Source organism: Leptonychotes weddellii, chromosome 4 (genome assembly GCF_054177405.1).
Source record: "Leptonychotes weddellii isolate Sample4059 chromosome 4, ASM5417740v2, whole genome shotgun sequence".
NCBI lineage: Eukaryota > Metazoa > Chordata > Mammalia > Carnivora > Phocidae > Leptonychotes > Leptonychotes weddellii.
In genome coordinates, this window is record NC_138372.1 from 14,342,928 (window position 1) to 14,360,122 (window position 17,195).

The 17,195-nt window shown below is 51.7% G+C and overlaps 1 protein-coding gene across 3 annotated transcripts in view; it reads right to left on the minus strand.

Annotated features, from left to right (window-relative positions):
* ECE1 (endothelin converting enzyme 1) overlaps window positions 1-17,195 on the minus strand; it is a 113,512-nt gene that overhangs the window by 5,647 nt on the left and 90,670 nt on the right. For all 3 annotated transcript variants that reach the window (XM_081817657.1, XM_081817656.1, XM_081817655.1), the window contains 8 exons: window positions 14,977-15,119; window positions 13,641-13,755; window positions 9,144-9,254; window positions 7,646-7,744; window positions 7,085-7,162; window positions 5,446-5,549; window positions 983-1,093; window positions 203-270 (listed from right to left, as the gene is read on the minus strand). In XM_081817657.1, coding sequence (XP_081673783.1) covers window positions 203-270; window positions 983-1,093; window positions 5,446-5,549; window positions 7,085-7,162; window positions 7,646-7,744; window positions 9,144-9,254; window positions 13,641-13,755; window positions 14,977-15,119 — 829 coding nt within the window. The remainder of the gene's footprint in view (window positions 1-202; window positions 271-982; window positions 1,094-5,445; window positions 5,550-7,084; window positions 7,163-7,645; window positions 7,745-9,143; window positions 9,255-13,640; window positions 13,756-14,976; window positions 15,120-17,195) is intronic.

Genomic DNA, 17,195 nt, shown 5'->3' on the forward strand with positions numbered 1-17,195 from the left:
TCATGCCCATTTTACAGACAAGGATGAGGAGGCGTGGAGAAAGGACAGGACTCGTTCAAGTTCATTCAAGGGGCAGGGGCAGGGCCAGGATTGAACCCAAACCCATCTGTCTCCAGACCTTTGGAAGTGACAAGAGCAAAGCAGAGGCAGTGGGGCCAGGAGCCAATGTGCCCCGTCTGAAGGGGACCCCAGGAAGCCGTACCTTGATCATCAAAAGCATGAGTCAGCTCGTGGCCCACAACAACACCAATGCCACCGAAGTTTAAGGCCCTGGAGAGGGGGACACAAAGGTGAGGGTGACGCCCCCAAGGGGACATCACTTCCTGGGTCTAGAGACAAAGCAGGGTCCCGCAGGCTCTGTGGGGATGTGGCCACAGCCTGAGCCTCCAGCAAACCCCTAAGGGTAGTCAGAGGCTGGGCAAATGGGCTGTGGTCCGCCTGTAGCCCCTGAAGGCCAAGCACTGTGCTAGACGCTTCACCGAACTGCACTGTCCTCTTTGGTCACCTCAGAAGAGTTTGGTATTAGTGATCGACTGTTTGGATAAGCAAACCAAGACTGGGAACGGTTCAATCACTTTACCCAAGGGCCCCACAGTCAGCAAAGAGCAGACCTGGGATTCAAACCCAGGGCCTTTCTCAGACTGTGCTCTCACACTTTCCACCCCCACACCCCAGCTGTGACTGCTCTAAAACACCACTAGGGGGGCTTTCCCCTAGAGAGGGCACCTGACTTCATGACATGCCCCCAAGCTCCCACTGTGCAGGGGCTTCTGGACCCCGGAGACCCCTGGAGGGAAGCGCAGGGAGTGAGGATGCTGTTCTCGCTGCAATTTCTGAGAGCCCCAAGCTCTCTGGGCCAGTGGGACAAAAAGCCCTCAGGGAGACTGGCTGGCTCGTGGTCAGCTGCGGGCCCCAGGGCCGGGCTGAGTGTCCACGGAGGGCTGGGGGAAGGAGATGGGGTCGAGCAACTCAAGCATCCTACTTGGGCGAGGAGCGGGTGTAGAACGGCGCCTGTAGGATCCCAGCAGGAAACACAATCTCATTCTTGGTGGGCGAGTAGTAGGCATTCACCATGGGTGGGGTCATGCTCCACCTGCATGCAAACACACGAGAAAGCTCAGGCCCAGCTGGTGGGGAGGCAAGGGGGGTTAGCCCATCTGGCAGGTGCCAAGGGCCTGAACCCCAGCCCCAAGGGCACACAAAGACAAGGACATCTTTAGCAGCAGTGTTTTTGAAGGTGATAACCAGAAAACACCCACGTGTCTTCAAAGAAAGGGATCAGTTAAATCCGATGTCACACCACACAGTGGAACAGTCAGGTGCTTATGAAGAACCAGAAAGGTCACTGCTGCCGATCGGTTCTCAAAGTATGGACTGTGGACACCTGGAGGGGTCCTCAAGTCCCTTTCAGGGGGTCTGCGAGGCCAAAACTATCTTCCGTAATAATACTAAGACATGATTTGTCTTTTCCACCGTGGTGACGTTTGCCCTGATGGTGGAAAAGCAATGGTGGGTGGAGCTGCCAGAGCCCATGAGTGAATCAAGGTAGGTGCCCGGGTTGTTCTAGCGGTCCCCGCCTTCCTCACCAGGAAAAACAAACCCATCTCACTGAGGAATATCGCTGAGGAAGTAGCACGAGTTCTTCATGTTTTTTTGTTTTATTTATTTAAGTCATCTCCACACCCAACGTGGGGCTCGAACTCATGATCCCGAGATCAAGAGTCGCGTGCTCTACTGATTGAGCCAGCCAGCGCCCCACGATTACCTAATGTCATTAAATCTAGACCCTTGAGTAGGAGTGTCTTGATATTCGGTGTGACCAGATGGGAAGTCCACACGAGCACTTGTGCTTTTCTCATGGGACCCCGTTTGTACTTGTGAGGATGACTGGCCAACTGGCATTTCAGACTTGGCAGACATCTGGTATCCGGTAGACATCTTGAAAATGAAGTGAGTTTATCACCTCAAGGAAAACAACTGACATCATCTGTTGCCAGTGATAAAAATTCAAGGTTTAAAAAAACTTCGGGGGCGCCTGGCTGGCTCGGATGGTAGAGCATGCGAGTCTTGATCTCTGGCTTGTGAGTTCAAGCCCACACTGGGCATAGAGCTTACTTAAAAAAATAAGAATAAAAAAATTTTTTAAAGAAATTAAAAAATTACGGGCACCTGGGTGACTCAGTCAGTTAAGCGTCTGACTTTGGCTCAGGTCATGATCTCAGTGTCCTGGGATCGAGCCCCGGCTTTGGGCTCCCCGCTTATCAGGGAATCTGCTTCTCCCTCTCCGTCTGTCTCTGCCCCTCCCCTTGCTCTCTCTGTCTTTCTCAAATATATAAGTAAAATCTTTAAAATCTTTAAAAATATTTTAAAAATGAAAAAAACTTTGAGGTTTCAAGGAAAATTAATTAATTAATTAGTAAATTAATCAGTAAAATTAATTACAAGAACTTGTATCAGTCACCATAAACTTGATAGCTTCCAAACACTGAAAGACTTTTTCTTTATTTAAATTCAATTAGCCAACATACAGTACATCATTAGTTTCAGATGTAGAGTTCAATAATTTATCAGTTGCTAAAGACTTCTCTCAGGAGGTCAACAGTGATATGAACAGAGGTGGATTTTTTTGGATATGGTATAATGAAAATGTCACTATTTAGAGGTATATAAAAGTCAGCAAGCCTTGTTCCAAATGACCAACGCATGATGTTACAAATCATGGCTGGATAAAAGATCCATTCAAAGTGCAAGACAGACTGACAGACTTTAGTGTAACAGTGCAGGAAAAGTTCATGGCTATGGGTTCAGGTTCCACAGTGCAACTAACCTTTAAGAAATTACGACTTGCTGAGTTTTGGTGCAGTTATCAACGAAGGATGTGCACAAATAGAGAAAAGGTTACTAAAGCATCCTTCCCTTTTCCAACTTCATATCTGCACGAGACTAGGTTTTCATTTGGGGGCAGAGGGGCGGAGGGAAAGGGAGGGAATTTTTTTTTTTAAGACTTATTATTTTAGAGAGAGAGAGAGCGCGCGAATGCGTGCACGCATGCAGGGGGGAGCGGCAGAAGGAGAGGTAGAGAGAGCATCTCAAGCAGACTCCTGCTGAGCATGGAGCCCAACAGGGGGCTCAATCCCTCGACCCTGAGATCACAACCGGAGCTGAAATCAAGAGTTGGATGCTTAACCAAGCTGAGCCACCCAGGCGCCCTGAGAGAGAATCTTAAGCAGGTTCCACAACTAGTGCAGAGGCTGATGAGGGGCTCGATCTCATAACCATAAGAACATGACCTGAACCAGAATCAAAAGTCAGATGCTTAACCGACGGAGCCACCCAGGAACCCCTAGATTTTCCTTATACATTTTGAAACAATATATTGCAATAAATTGAACATAGAAGCAAATATGAGAATCCAGCTGTCTTCTATTAAGCCAGATATTAAAGAAATATGCAAAAAGTAAAATAATACTTTTTTTCTCACTAAACTTTTTTTTTTTAAAGATTTTATTTATTTATTTGACAGAGAGAGACACGGCGAGAGAGGGAACACAAGCAGGGGGAGTGGGAGAGGGAGAAGCAGGCTTCCCGCTGAGCAGGGAGCCCGATGCAGGGCTCCATCCCAGGACCCTGGGATCATGACCTGAGCCGAAGGCAGACGCTTAATGACTGAGCCACCCAGACGCCCCTAAAAAAGTTATTTTTCATAAAATTTACATTAAATTGATATAATCTCCATACACAAAGAGACTCTTTGGGGTCCAATAATTTTTCAAGAGTGTAGAAGGGGGTGCCTGGCTGGCTCAGCTGGAAGAGCATACGACTCACAGGGTTGTGAGTTCGAGCCCCACGTTGGATGCAGAGATTACCTAAATAAATAAAACTAAAAAAAAAAAAAAAAGAGTATAGAAGGGGTCCTAATGGTAGAAACATTTGCCCACTCAATAATTTTTCTGGTGTGGAGGGGAAGGCCAGTGATGGGTGGAGTGAGACAGAAAGGACATTTTCTCCAAGAGCTTATTAGACAGTCACTCTGTCTCTTCCAGGTGAGCCTTGAAGAGATGTGTTGTGGGGTACTGAAGCCATGGGAAGATAGAAATCGAAAACATCATATATATATTCAAATAATCATGGCTCCATACATTAATGGGCAGGAGGCAGAATTTATTTATTTTTTAAAAGATTTTTATTTATTTATTAGAGAGAGAGAGAAAGAGAGCATGAGCAGAGGGGAGGGGCAGAGGGTAAGAGAGAAGCCGATTCTCAGCTGGGCAGGGACCCTGACGCGGGCCTTCATCCCAGGACTCTGAGATGACCTGGGGCTCAATCCCAGGACCTAGATCATGACCTGAGCCAAAGGCAGATGCCTAACCCGATGGAGCTGCCCGGGCGCCCCCAGGAGGCAGAATTTAAATGAAAACTTTTAAGCTAAATTAAAAGACTTCAGATAAATTCGGAACCTTGTGGCAGTACCTGTACCATATTCTGGAGATAAAAAACCGCCTTCGGTGCATTTAGGGGAGGGGGTTCCTCTGTAGGAGACAGGAATCTTAAGAGGAAACCGAGATGTTCAAACTCTTATTGACCACGAGGGGGCGCCAGAAGCAAAGAGAATTCTTGCTTCCCCCTTTTGGTAAGATTTATTCTGCAAAATGTTTTAGGCGTGGGGGGAGCTTATTTTGAGAGGTTGAGCTGGGCTGACAACATATGAGTTTTCCGAGGAGACTGCTCAAAAAATGACAGAAACCAGGGCTCATTCCAGATTATTTTAAGAAGGTGTGAGGTCCAGGAAGAAGCTGTATTTTAAAAAAACTTCCCCCAGGGGGTGCCTTGGTGGCCTAGTGGGTTGAGCCTCCAACTCCTGGTTTTGGCTTGGGTCTGATCTCAGGGTGGTGGGATCGAGCCCCATCTCGGGCTCCGTGCTCAGTGCAGAGTCTGCTTGAGAGTCTCCCTCTCACTCCATTCGTTCTCTCTCTCAAATAAATAAATAAATCTTAAAAAACACCAAACAAAAAACCCTCCCCAGAAGGTGCTGACGTGCAGCAAGGTTTGGGAACCACAGCTGTTGGGGGCCCATTTGGAATCTCCGCTAGCTGAGGGCCTCCTAGCGCTCACACCTGACTGTCAACACGGCTCCTCCCGTCTTCTCTGCGAATAAGGGGGCAGACGTTCCCAGTGCTGAAGTGGGAGACGCCAGGCTACTCTGCCCACCAGCGGGGCGCCGGGGGCACACAGAGCCAGGCCGGTCCCAGCTCCTGGCTGGGCACAGTTCCTCGGTCCCTGGTTTCTTCATCTGAAGAGTGGGAGAGCGACGGTGCCCACTCCTCAGATGGCGCTTGTGACCGTTATGTCTGGCATCTGCGTGCGTGTGAGAGAAGCACGCTCAGCCCAGAAGCACCCCTGTGTTCTGGGCGCCAGTGCCCTCCCAGCAAGGCCCCGGGGACTCACTGGTCTCTGTTGGGAGCTTTCCTCAGCTGGTCGGCAGTGACCCTCCAGGAGAAGTTAAAAAACCTCATGGCGTTCTCAAAGTAGAGGTCCGGGACTGCGGTGTACTGGCCGAGAGGAAGCAGAGGTTCGGGATGAGAGCGCGCCCGGGCTGGGAGGCCCCTCGGCTCCTCACACGCAGACCCCTTCTTCTAAAGCCGAGGAAGCTCAAACCCCACAAGGTTAAGGGACTGGTCCACAGGTCAGAGGCCGGAACGGAAGGCGCGGGACCGCAGGCTTGGGTTCTTGCCGTGGCCCTGACCTTGCTGGGGCCTGGCACCCTCTGCCGTTCAAGGACACACTGAGAGCTTCACGGGGCTGCTCGGCACACACCAGTGTCACAGGCCCGCAGCAGTGCCTGGGCCTTAGACAACAGATCTCTCCAGCGCTGTCCGACAGGACTTTCTGTGATGATGGATGTGTTCTCTGCCTGTTACCCAGTATGGCAGACGCCAGCCACACGTGGCTACTGAGCATTTCAAATGTGGCTGGTGTGACTGTTAAATTTAGATTTTAACTAATTAAACAGCAGTGGTCAGTAGCTACCACACTGGATAGCACACGAATCAAGCTGGGGTCTAGCTCTGAAATGTCAGGGGACAGGCATCACCGCACGCCTTCCTCAGCACTCAGCCCAGCCTTTCGGCTCTTTTCAGGGGCATGGTTCTCCCTCAGATCCACTCCAGAGCTTTCTGGCTTCTCGTCAGAGCTCTGGTAAGATGCTGGGCCCTTGGGGACAGGACTCTGATCCTGTAGGCTGTGCCTGTGCTGTCCCCAGGAGTCTCCGGGTCTTGTGTCGTGACACCCCGGAGCATCTTAAATTATCCTCGAGGAAAAAGGCTGCGGAATGAGTCAGTCCTGTATTCTCGGAAGTAATTTTAATATTCTTAGGTTTTAAATAGAGCCATGATGAGGGGTTATTATAATTGCAAAAATGCCTGAATTTCACAAATTTCAATCACAAGAAGATATAAAACTATCTTTCAGGGCAGAAGCACAATCCGTTTATGGGGATGACCTGCCGAAAGTTCTAACCACCAGGAATATATCAAGTACCCTTGTTGCCTCAATTAAGCTTAAACGCGCATTTGGGATTCACGCCCCCTTTTTCCCATTAGCATTTGGAGGTCCAAATGAGGTCCAGGTTTCTCTGGGAAGGTGGGGGAAGACCCTGGGCAGAGGAGGCAATCTGGGGGGCCGGGAAGGAAGAGGTGGTATGAGGGGCTCCATTCCTCACTCTGCCTCCTGCTGTTTTAGGGGCCTTCATTCTGTCTGTCCCTCCTAGGGTCTGCTCACCTCCATTATTTCCCCCCATTAAATGGTGCATGCAGCAGGGCACATGGCACCGTTTGGTCCTAACTGCTGGGCACTGACAGTGGCTCTGGGAGGGGCGGGGGCTCCAGCAGGCCCAGGAGAGAAGGGGCACAGAACAGCCCCCTCGCGCCTGGTCCATCCCCACACCCCACACCGACGTATCTGGAGATGCCTTGACGGTCAAGGTACCTCTCGCATCCCACCCGGACCCAGCCTGCTTCTGCTCTTCCCCAGGTGGGGACCTCAGGGACATTCGGGAATGCAAGGGGGCAGGGTGGGAGCCACTCACGTCATTGAACACTTTGTCGAGCTCCTTGGGGTCCATGATAAAGTTGGGGTAGCCTATCATGTTGTAGATTGCGTCTGCCTGGACAGGAAAGACACAGAGGACACTGAGTGCCCAGCGGGCCTGGCTGGGCTCAGGCTCTGGGCCAAAAGGAAATGGGCAGGTCCTCCCCCTCGGGGCTTCTGCATCTCTTCCTGGAAAGATCCCCTTCTTGCCTGACTTCTACTTACCCTTTGGGTCTCTGTTTCCCTCCTGAGGGAAGCCTTTGCTGGCAGCCACCCGCTGGACTATATCAGATCCTTCTTTCTCCGTTAGACATGTCACAGCTCCCTGCATTTTTCCCTCACACTCAACATGGCTTATTTTTATATTGTCATTAATGCAATCGTGTGTTCAAGGCTGTCCCTCCACCCTGCTGGAATATTCACCCCCCAAGGCAGGACAGCATCCCTGCTGTGCTCCCCAGATGTGACTGGTCTCGCTTCAGGCACCCCCTCCATCTGTGGGTGCGGCCCTCTAGGTGGGAAGCCTCAGCCACCCCTTCCGGCACCGGGCCAGCCTCACCTTTTCCTTGGCTGATCTCCGAGTGTCTTCATCCATCCACTTCAGGGTGCTCAGGCTTTCCTCAAACGCCTTCTTAATCTCTAGTATTATCTCGCTGGCCTGAGGAGACAGAAGCTTAACAGTGAGGTCTGGGCACTGGATGGGCACCCCATGCGGAAGGAGGCCAGAGTCTAAACTCAGAAATCAGCTCAAAGCTTCAGGCTCCTCAGGGCCCAGAACACTTAAGTCCTGCAAAACAAGACTGGACTTCCATAAACAGAGCATCAACACCACAGAAACTGAGGACAAGGAGTGCTGGAAAAGTCTCTCCTCTGCAGGACTTTTTCAGAGACTTTATTGCATAACACGACCTTCGATCCTTTTGGAGAGTGTAAAATTCATAGCCTTTCTCAGACTTACTGGATCACAGGATCCCTTTTCGATGGAATGGGCTTTAAAATCTAGAGAACCTGAGTTCTGACAAGCAGTTTCAGGCAGGAGATGAACAGCTGTTCTTGAGGTCAATAACGTCAGAGGCAGACTCAGAGCCCAAAGATTCTAGAGCAGAGGAAGGAAGTCACACAGCAGAAAGAGTAGAAGTGCTGATGGCCAACAGAACTAGACAAAGATTCTGTATCAGTCACTCACAGGAGAGTCGCGTAAGGAAAGTGAGTCTTTGTTTGCTAACGTTTGACTGCAGATAATACCTACATAATTAAAATTAGTAATAAAAACTGTAACAAAAATATAATAGCTACCATTTGCCGAGCTCTTGTTTTCTGCCAGGTGTTCTCTGTGTGTAGCATTTCTTTTCTTTTCAAAGATTTTATTTATTTATTTGACAGAGAGAAAGAGAGCGAGCACAAGCAGGGGGAGCGGCAGGCAGAGGGAGAGGGAGAAGTAGGCTCCCCGCCGAGTGGGGAGCCCGATGCAGGGCACAATCCCAGGACCCTGGGATCATGACCTGAGCCAAAGGCAGATGCTTAACCAACTGAGCCACCCAGGCCCAGGCACTCCATGTGTAGCATTTCATTTCCTGTCCTGCTACAGGATGGACAGCCCCGCTTCCAAGTCAACAGCAAAGGGAGAAAACTGTCCCAAATCACCCAACCAGGAGGTGATGGACCCAGGATCTGAACTGGGGCCTGGCTGTCTTCGTGCACCTGGCCATGATGTTCCTCTGCCTGTCCAGACACGGGGTTACCCCCTGGGCTAAGAAAGATGTCACCCGTTAGGGCAGAGCTGCTCTGCCAACAGGATGTTGCTGGGCCCTTCGTTTTCCTCGGGGGTGGAGGAGGAGACGGCAGGAGTGGCCTTGCAACCTTAGTGATAATGTGGCTTAAGTGCCCAGCACTCAGTGATAATAGCTCACAGCAGTCAGGGCTTTAGAAAACAGGACCTTTGGGCGAAGGCTGGAGCCCTGGCCTGGAGTAGGAAAGGTCCAGAGCAGCCCGGAGCGTGGGCAGCCAAGTTCACGAGGGGCTAATGCAGGTGCACCGTCACAAGGGGAGGTACTCACTATGCTCTTGCTGTCCTCGGCAAAGGTCGCTTTGACAAACATGGGGCCCAGGGCAAAGCCCAAGTTGTTCTCTGTGTCGCTCACGCAGAACTTCCACCGAGGAAGACAGGTCTGGGAACACAAGGGAGAGGGGTTACTGGGCCCCGTCCTTCTTCCCAACCCCTGTCCATCTGGGAGGAAGCAGCCAACAGCTGGGGCCCGTGCTTCCTTCCAGAACCTCAGGGAGACTTTTCTGATGCAGTGGGGGAAGTTATTTTAGGCACTGGACCAAGAGGCTACAGAATATTGCTCATCGCCGCCATCTACTATTTCCTGAATGCCAGCCTCTATGCGCAGCACTTCACGAATGGTGTCTCACCGGGCCATCAGAATGATCCTGGCAGGCAGGGCCGTGGGCCTTGCCAGATGAGGACACAGACAGACACTCAGCAAGGGGAAGTCACCGGTCCAGGGCCCCCCGGCGAGCGGGGGGTGTGGCAGTGATGAGACTCTGACATGCCTGACTGCACACCCCACGCCCCCACCCTACCCTACCCTACTCCCTGGGGGAGGCGGCGGATGGTGGTGTCAAAGACTTGAGAAGTTACCTTGTCTACCCTCGGGCAACAGGAAACCCATCCCAGAAGGCCAGGACCCAAACCCCATTGAAAGTGTCCCAGAGGAAGGGGCTGAGATGTCGTGGTCACCTGTGGTCTCGCCCACCAGCCCGCCCGACACCTCTGCGGAGCTGGAAGCGGGCACCCTGCGGGCTGCCGCCTCATGGAGCGGTGCTCCGGGAAGCGCACCCACGCGGGTCCCCCCCCCCCCCACTCTCCTGCCCTCTGTGACCACCAGGGGTGGCCCTGCTCCCGGAAATCCCTAAATCCCTGGAAATCCCTAAATCCCTCGTGGGGCCTCCTGACCCCGAAGAACAGGTGGTAAAAACCACCAGGCTCAGGGCGGCCTGCTTCAGAACAGTTTTCCAACTGAAAACAACCAAATGCCCACCAACAGGCGGCTGGATAAACAAAATGTGGTATTTTTATACAACAGCGCACTACTTGGCAACAAGAAGGAGTGAATTACTGATACACACAACATGGCTGAATTTCACAGCCATTAGCTGAGAAGCCAGACGCACAAGAGCACACGGCGCATAATCCCGCCCCCGCCCAGCCGCACCCACCCGGGGACCTTCTGCTCCTAGGACGCTGGATGAACGCGTGACAGGAGTGTCTCTACCTGGAGTGGGCTGTCAGTTTTGTGGGTGATCTCCTTTGTCCAGGGGAACACATTTCCTTTGTCCACTGAACTGGGTACTTAGTGTACACTGCACATGTTACAGTATGTAAATTACACCTTAGCTAAAGAAATTTCTTCCATGAAAGAAGGGAAGGAAATAAAGGGCATCTCAGCCTTCCCTAAGTTTAGCAGCCCAATTCTTTTAAGCTCTCCCACCCATGTGTCCGTTTAGACGCCCTCCCCTCCCCACAACCTGCCCACATCTGGCTGAGGCTGCCCACGCAGGAGGTCAGGACCGGGGGACCTTGAACTCACGGGCTCCGTGGGTGTCCCAGGCCCTGATGGCTGAGTCAGGAGCCGAGTCTCACTGCCTTCTCAGGAGAGCTTTTGCATAAGCCCACGCACTCCTCATTCATTCATTCGTTTGTTCGTTCATTCATTCACATGTCCAGTGCCTTCTGGAGAGTTGCTCTGCACCTGGATTATGCTAGGTGTTTGGAACCTCGAGACAAATTGGCCATGGGCCTTGCCCTTGAGGGGCTCAGTGGAAACACCGAGAACACCCAGTGGGAGAGACAGACACATAATAACAGCAACGGTAGCAGTGACAGTAGTTCGTGCTTGCGGAGTGTTTACCGGGTGCGGGCCCTAGCCCATATAATCCTCCTAATAACCCCATAAGGCAGGTACCCCCTGTGCTCCTGTTTGCAGATAAAGAACATAGCTTGGAGTGCTTTAGCCTTTGGGACAGACTTTTGGGGATCCCTTCGTGTAATCCCAGACAACCCCCGGTCAGCAGGCTAGGGATTAGTTACTCCTTTTTACACTTGCGAAGACTGAGCCCTCTGCTCCAATGAAGTGATTTGCCTAAGGTTGTGTGGTTAGAAGAACCATTTCAAACACAGATCTTCTGACCCAAAGTTCTGTGCTGTTTCCTTAAACCATGCACGGGGCACACAGGGACTCAGGCCCATAGCCCCCCACCTCTAGGGTCTCCTAATTGCCCTTGCTTCTGCCAAGGCCTCCCTGCCAACTCCCACGGCCTCCCACTGGTTTGAGCAGCACCCCTGCACTCTGATCTTGGCCCAGGGAAGCTCGCTCGCTCGCCCTATCTATCTATCTATCTATCTATCTATCTATCTATCTATCTATCTATCTATTATAGGAAAATATATGTAAGATTTACCATTCTAACTCTTTGAAGTGTATAGGTCAGTGGTGGTAGGCATATTCACACTGCTGTGCAACCAATCTCTAGAACTTTTCATCTTGCAAGTGTGAACCTCCATACCTACTAAACAACTCCCCATGCCTGCCTTCCTGCCCCCACCCCCTGCAACCACCAGGAAGCTCAATGTTAACTTCTCGATCCTACAGAGCAGAGGCTGAGTGGGGTAGGGCTCCTGTGGGGGCTGTGGAACCAGACGTGCTGGGATTGAAACCACACTCCCCACTTAAGAGCTGTGTGAATTTGAACAAGGCCCTTCCCTTCACAGAGCCTCGGTTTCTTCATCTATAAAATGGGCTGATGATAATAGTCCCTAACATAGAGCTGTTATGGAAACTTGCTGACATAATGCCTATAAAAGGCAAACATCTAATAATAATACCTTTTATTATCATCATCATCATTAGTGAGTGGCTGAAAGTGCCGAGTAGTCATGGTCATCCAGAGCTGGGTTTGAATTTGAGCTTGGCTGCCTCCTTGCTAGGTGACCTGGGAAGCCCTTCGCTGCCCGGAGCCTGTTTGCCCGTCTGCACCCGGGTGGGTAAGCAAAGAGGCAGGTGCACACTCCACACACAGCAGTGTCTCTGTAACTACCATCCCGGGTCCTGCTCACACTCTTCCCGTACAAAGTCCCCTGGGAGGCCATGTGCTCCAGAGGACAGAGTCCATGCCTTGTCATGTCTGTGACCCAGGGCTCACCTGGGCCCGGCCCACGGTGGGTGCAGGGGGAGCAGGAAGGCAGGCGGCTCTCGTGGCTGAGGCCCCGTGGTGCCCTCAGAAGCCGCTCTTATTCCCAGCCACACTCTCCCTCAGTCCCCTTCCTGCCACAGGTGGGTGTACATGGGGATGGGACAGAAAAGGGGAACTCTTCGCAGGATGGACCCCGGGACCGGAGGCAGGAGCCCTATCATTCTCTGCCAGTCTTTATCTGGCTCTGTCCCCGCCACTGGACTCTGGGAAGGGCCACAGGGGCGGGGGCAGGCTAGGGCCAGCTCTGCCTGTCCCCTGGGGTCTGGCTAGCTGCCATTCTGGGTGGGGCAGGGTGCACTGGGCGGGCTTGGCACCCCTGCCTCCACTGCTCTCTTGCTGGGGCACCCCACTGGGGCCCTGACTTGGTGTGCCCCATCAGCACATCTGAGGACCTCTTGCAGGGGTGTGGACCCTTGGGGCACAGACCCCACCTCACTTGTCTCCGTGTTCCCACATGGGACTCCTGTCCTGTCTGTTGGCTGCACGAATGAGAGGGGACAGTCACCTTCTTGGAGAAAGAGTGAAGTGGCCCGGGAGCTTCCTATCTGGGGTGGGGTCCCGAGGGAGGGAGTGAGGGTCCTGGAGCCCTGGGACCTCTGGAAGAATGGACTGCCAGGGGTCATGGTGGGGGCATCTGAAGGAGAGTGGAGACCACCTGGTCAGCCTAAGAGGGTAACAGCCGGGAGCATCTGTGCAGTCTTACCATGAACCAGGGGCTACACCAAGGGTTTTGTGTTTATGGGGAAGGAGCAGTATGACTGGGGGTCCCCTGTATAAAACAGGGGTGATGATCACATCCAGCTCACAGGGATATGAAGATCACATGAGTTAGAGGAAAGTGTTTATTATCAACATCATTGAAAAGGGGTTGGAAGAGAGAGAACAGAAGGCACCTTTTGCTGTAAAGAAGCTAAATCTCTAAGATTCCTCTTTTTTTTAAAATTTAAGTAACCTCTACACCCAACTTGGGGTTCAAACTCCTGACCCCGAGATGCATGCTCTTCCAACTGAGCCAGCCAGGTGCCCCTCTAAGACTCCTCTTTACCCAGTAAGACCCAGCGTAATCATTTCCTTCTGGAAGCTTCTGTCCACCTCCAACTAGCTTAGATCTAGCCCTTGTGCCCAGGGACATCCGAGTAGACCCCTTCAGAGGCCCTCTCCATTCTCTGCCTACCCTCTACCTCCCTCACAAGTTCCACGGCTCTGGGGGACACCGAGGTCGCAACAGCCTCCAACCCAGGGCCTGGCACACAGTAGGTGCTCAGCAGGTGAAAGGGAATGCACTGGAACAGGCTCACCTTCTTGGTCCCATACATGACTTCCATGAACTTCTCGTCGGCATCCTGAAAGCGCTGATCAAGGAAGGAACTTGTCTTCCGTACCAGGTTCCAGATCATGTAGTTGTTTAGCAGGCTGGGGCAAGAGGAGATCAGACAGCTCAGAAGGGCCCAGAGCGGGGAAGCATCACAGCACTTCCCAGGCTGACCTTTAGGGGGCGCTCAAACCTGGCCTTTGGATCGCAGGCTCTTCCCGGCCCCAGTTTGATGGGTTACTGCTCACTAAGCACACAGAATGTCAGCTCTTCAAGGCAGAGCCTGGGTCCTCTCTGAACACCCCTCGGTGCCTAGTGCAGTGACTTGTGTTTGTCACATAGCTGCCTCTTGTCTGGGAGCCGTGAGGCAGCATGGAGACTGGGGTGTGCTACTGGGCTGGAGCAGGGAGGAGCTCCGAGATGTCCCAGCCAGAAGGCCAGAGATGGGGGGGGGGGCTCAGAACAGGAGGGGCAGGAAAGTGAGCTCACTGCCCCCTCCCCTCAGGGCCCAGAGAATCATCCGTGCCTATTGCCACCTTTGCAAGGAAATCACCTTAGCACCAAGAGGTGCTCACAACAGTGAACATCTAGCCTCGAACTGGAACCAACCTAAATGTGTGACAGTAGGGGTAGGAGTGAGTCCATAATCACACGTATACTTGATGGAAGGATGCAGGACCAATGAGGTCCACAGGGAGTGCGGGGTAACATGGGGAAAATGCTTTTGATGAAGGTCAAGGAAAAAGCAGATTACCCATGTGGTCACAAGGATGGGGACAAAAAGGACCCACGTATTAGAAAATTCACCTCCCTCTCTCTCTCTCTCACACATACACACACACATATACACTTTCTCTTCTTTACAAACACACACATACACACCCCATAGAATCAACAGTAGTGTCTGGGTAATACTAATTTTTTCCTATTTTGTCTGTAGTTTTCAAAAACCTCCACAACAAATCTTTAAAATTATTTAAAAAATCATAAATAGTACCTACAAATATCAGCGAACATCGAGCCCCATTCCGTGTCATTCCCTCACTCGGTTCTCACATCCTCACAGGGTAGGTGCTATTTCCATCCCCAGTTTATGACAGGAGCCTGAACCCGAGAAAGGGCGAGAGACTTGCCCAAGGCTACAGAGCTGGTGGGCGGAGGGGCTGGGATCCGAACGGGCTGCCTCTCCCCAGAGCCCACTCCCCTGAGTCAGTCTGTCCCCCACTGCCCCTGCCCGTCTGGCCCCGAGAAGAGCAGGGCGGTGTGGGACCCCAAGGGCTGGCTGCGAGAGGCGGGGTGCCAGGCCGCTGGCCGTCCCTTACCATTTGTCCGTGTTGTTGATGAGGGTGGACACCTGCCCCAGGTACTCCTTGTCGTAGACAACAATGGGCTCGGACTCATTGATCTCCACGGGGTAGAAGATGGTGTTGAGAAAGGGCAGCCAGCTGATGGCGGGCGCCAAGGCCTGGAAGGGAAGAGACAGGGTGACTGCAGCTGAGCTGCCTCCAGGGTGCTCTTCCCTAGAAGGCGCCATCGTGCCTCCAAAGAGCTGGGCACCGACAGGGCACCGGGCACTGGGCAGATACCACACTCAGCCTGCCTGGCTTCCATCAGAGATGCTGGAGACAGAACTCTAAGGAGCCAAACACCAACTCCAACTTGCAATGGAGCTGGGACGGAACACAGGGGACACGGGGATGGCAGCAGCAGCTGCCCGTTCATCAAGCCCTCCTGTGCCAGACGCCATTGCAAAGGACTCCCACGTCTTCTCTGAGTTGGACCTCAGGACAGGCCTAGGTGGTAGGTACCATTATCCCCACTTTAGGGATGAAGAAACTGAGTCCAGACAGGCCTATAATGGAGAACTGTGGAGCATCTGGAGCCAAACTGCCTTGGTTCATATTCCAGCTCTCTTATTCGCTGTGTAACCTTGAGTAAGTGGATGAACCTCTCTGTGCCTCGGGGTGACATCTGAAAAGTGGTTGCCTCATCGTAATAGAACTCACCTCGGAGGCTTGGTGTAAGGATTAAACGGGTTAATGCTGTCTGTTCTACTCAGCATGTCCTTCTGTAATACCAATTAGCTTCTATGCGATTTAGTCTATATGACTGCTAAATTCAAGAATGACAGCGGTATAAAGTGTCAACGCTTTGGTCCACAGGTGATTTTTCTCAGGCATGGGATCTGAAAAAGCAAGCTCAGAAGGACAACTTTCAGCAAGAAAGGAAAAGCCCTCAGCTCAGCTGATGCACAGGAAGCTGGTCAATTCCATTTTTTAAAATAAGATTTTATTTATTTATTTATGGGGGGGAGGGGCAGAGAGAGGGAGGGAGAGCGAGAATCCTAAGCAGACTCAGCACTGAGCTTGTGAAGCCCAATGCAGGGCTCGATCTCCTGACCCTCAGATCATGACCTGAGCCAAAATCAAGAGTCGGATGCTTAACTGACTGAGCCACCCAGATGTCCCTGGTCAGCTCTATTTTAACATAATTTAAAATGAGCGCCTGCCAACGGAGCTCGCCCCCCCAAAGAGGCACTGGCGGGCTTGGGGTACCTCGCAGCTCGGAGCAGCTAGCTTGCTCTCGGCCCACCTAATGGTGGCCCCACTGCCCAGGGCTCATCTGTCTGCAGAGTCTCTGTGTCCACAGCCAGACTTTCCCCTTCCCACCGGGCAGCCTCCACTCACACTGAGCTCTCTCTCCAGGTTCCAATTATTGCTTTGATTACAAACTTGCACAACTTTTGGGTTTAATTGTGATAAGACATACAAACATACAATGTACCCTCTTAACCATTTTTAAGTGCCCAGTCCAGTCCTTAAGTACGTTTACACTCTTGGGCAACCACCACCACCGTCCATCTCCAGATTTCATCTTGCAAAATGGAAACTTACACCTATTAAACAATAATCTCTCCAGCTCCCTCCCCTGAGCCCCCAGGAAGCATTATTCTCCTTTTTGTCTCTGTGAATTTGACGGCTCTAGCTACCTCATATAAATGGAACCATACAGTGTTTGTCTTTTTGTGAGTGGCTTATTTCACTGAGCATCATGTCCTTAAAGTTGCCCAACTTTTGAATCTAATTGTGAGCGTTTATACAATTAACGAGAGCTTCATAAACTGCAGATGACCGGAACTCTAAGTCCTGTTTTTCCCATATGTCTTGTTATTTTTAGTAAATTTCTTGTCCTGTGATTCTCCAGAATGCAGTGTTTTCCGAACTACACACACTGTGTGATACAGCAAAAGTGCTTATCTGCATCAGTCACTTAAATGGTATCTGCTACGTAACAACCACTCAATCCTCAATCGATATTAGCTATTGTCATCATTCTCAAGGTCTCCCAACAGTGGGTCTGGGTTGAACGATTCCAAATTCTGTTCTCTATTCCCTTGAGAAAGGGCAAAACGGAAGACAAAGGCAGTGAGAGACACATTAGACATGGCTTTCAGATGGTAAGATCGATCAATAATGTAAAATCAGGGCGCCTGGGTGGCTCAGTTGGTTAAGCGACTGCCTTCGGCTCAGGTCATGATCCT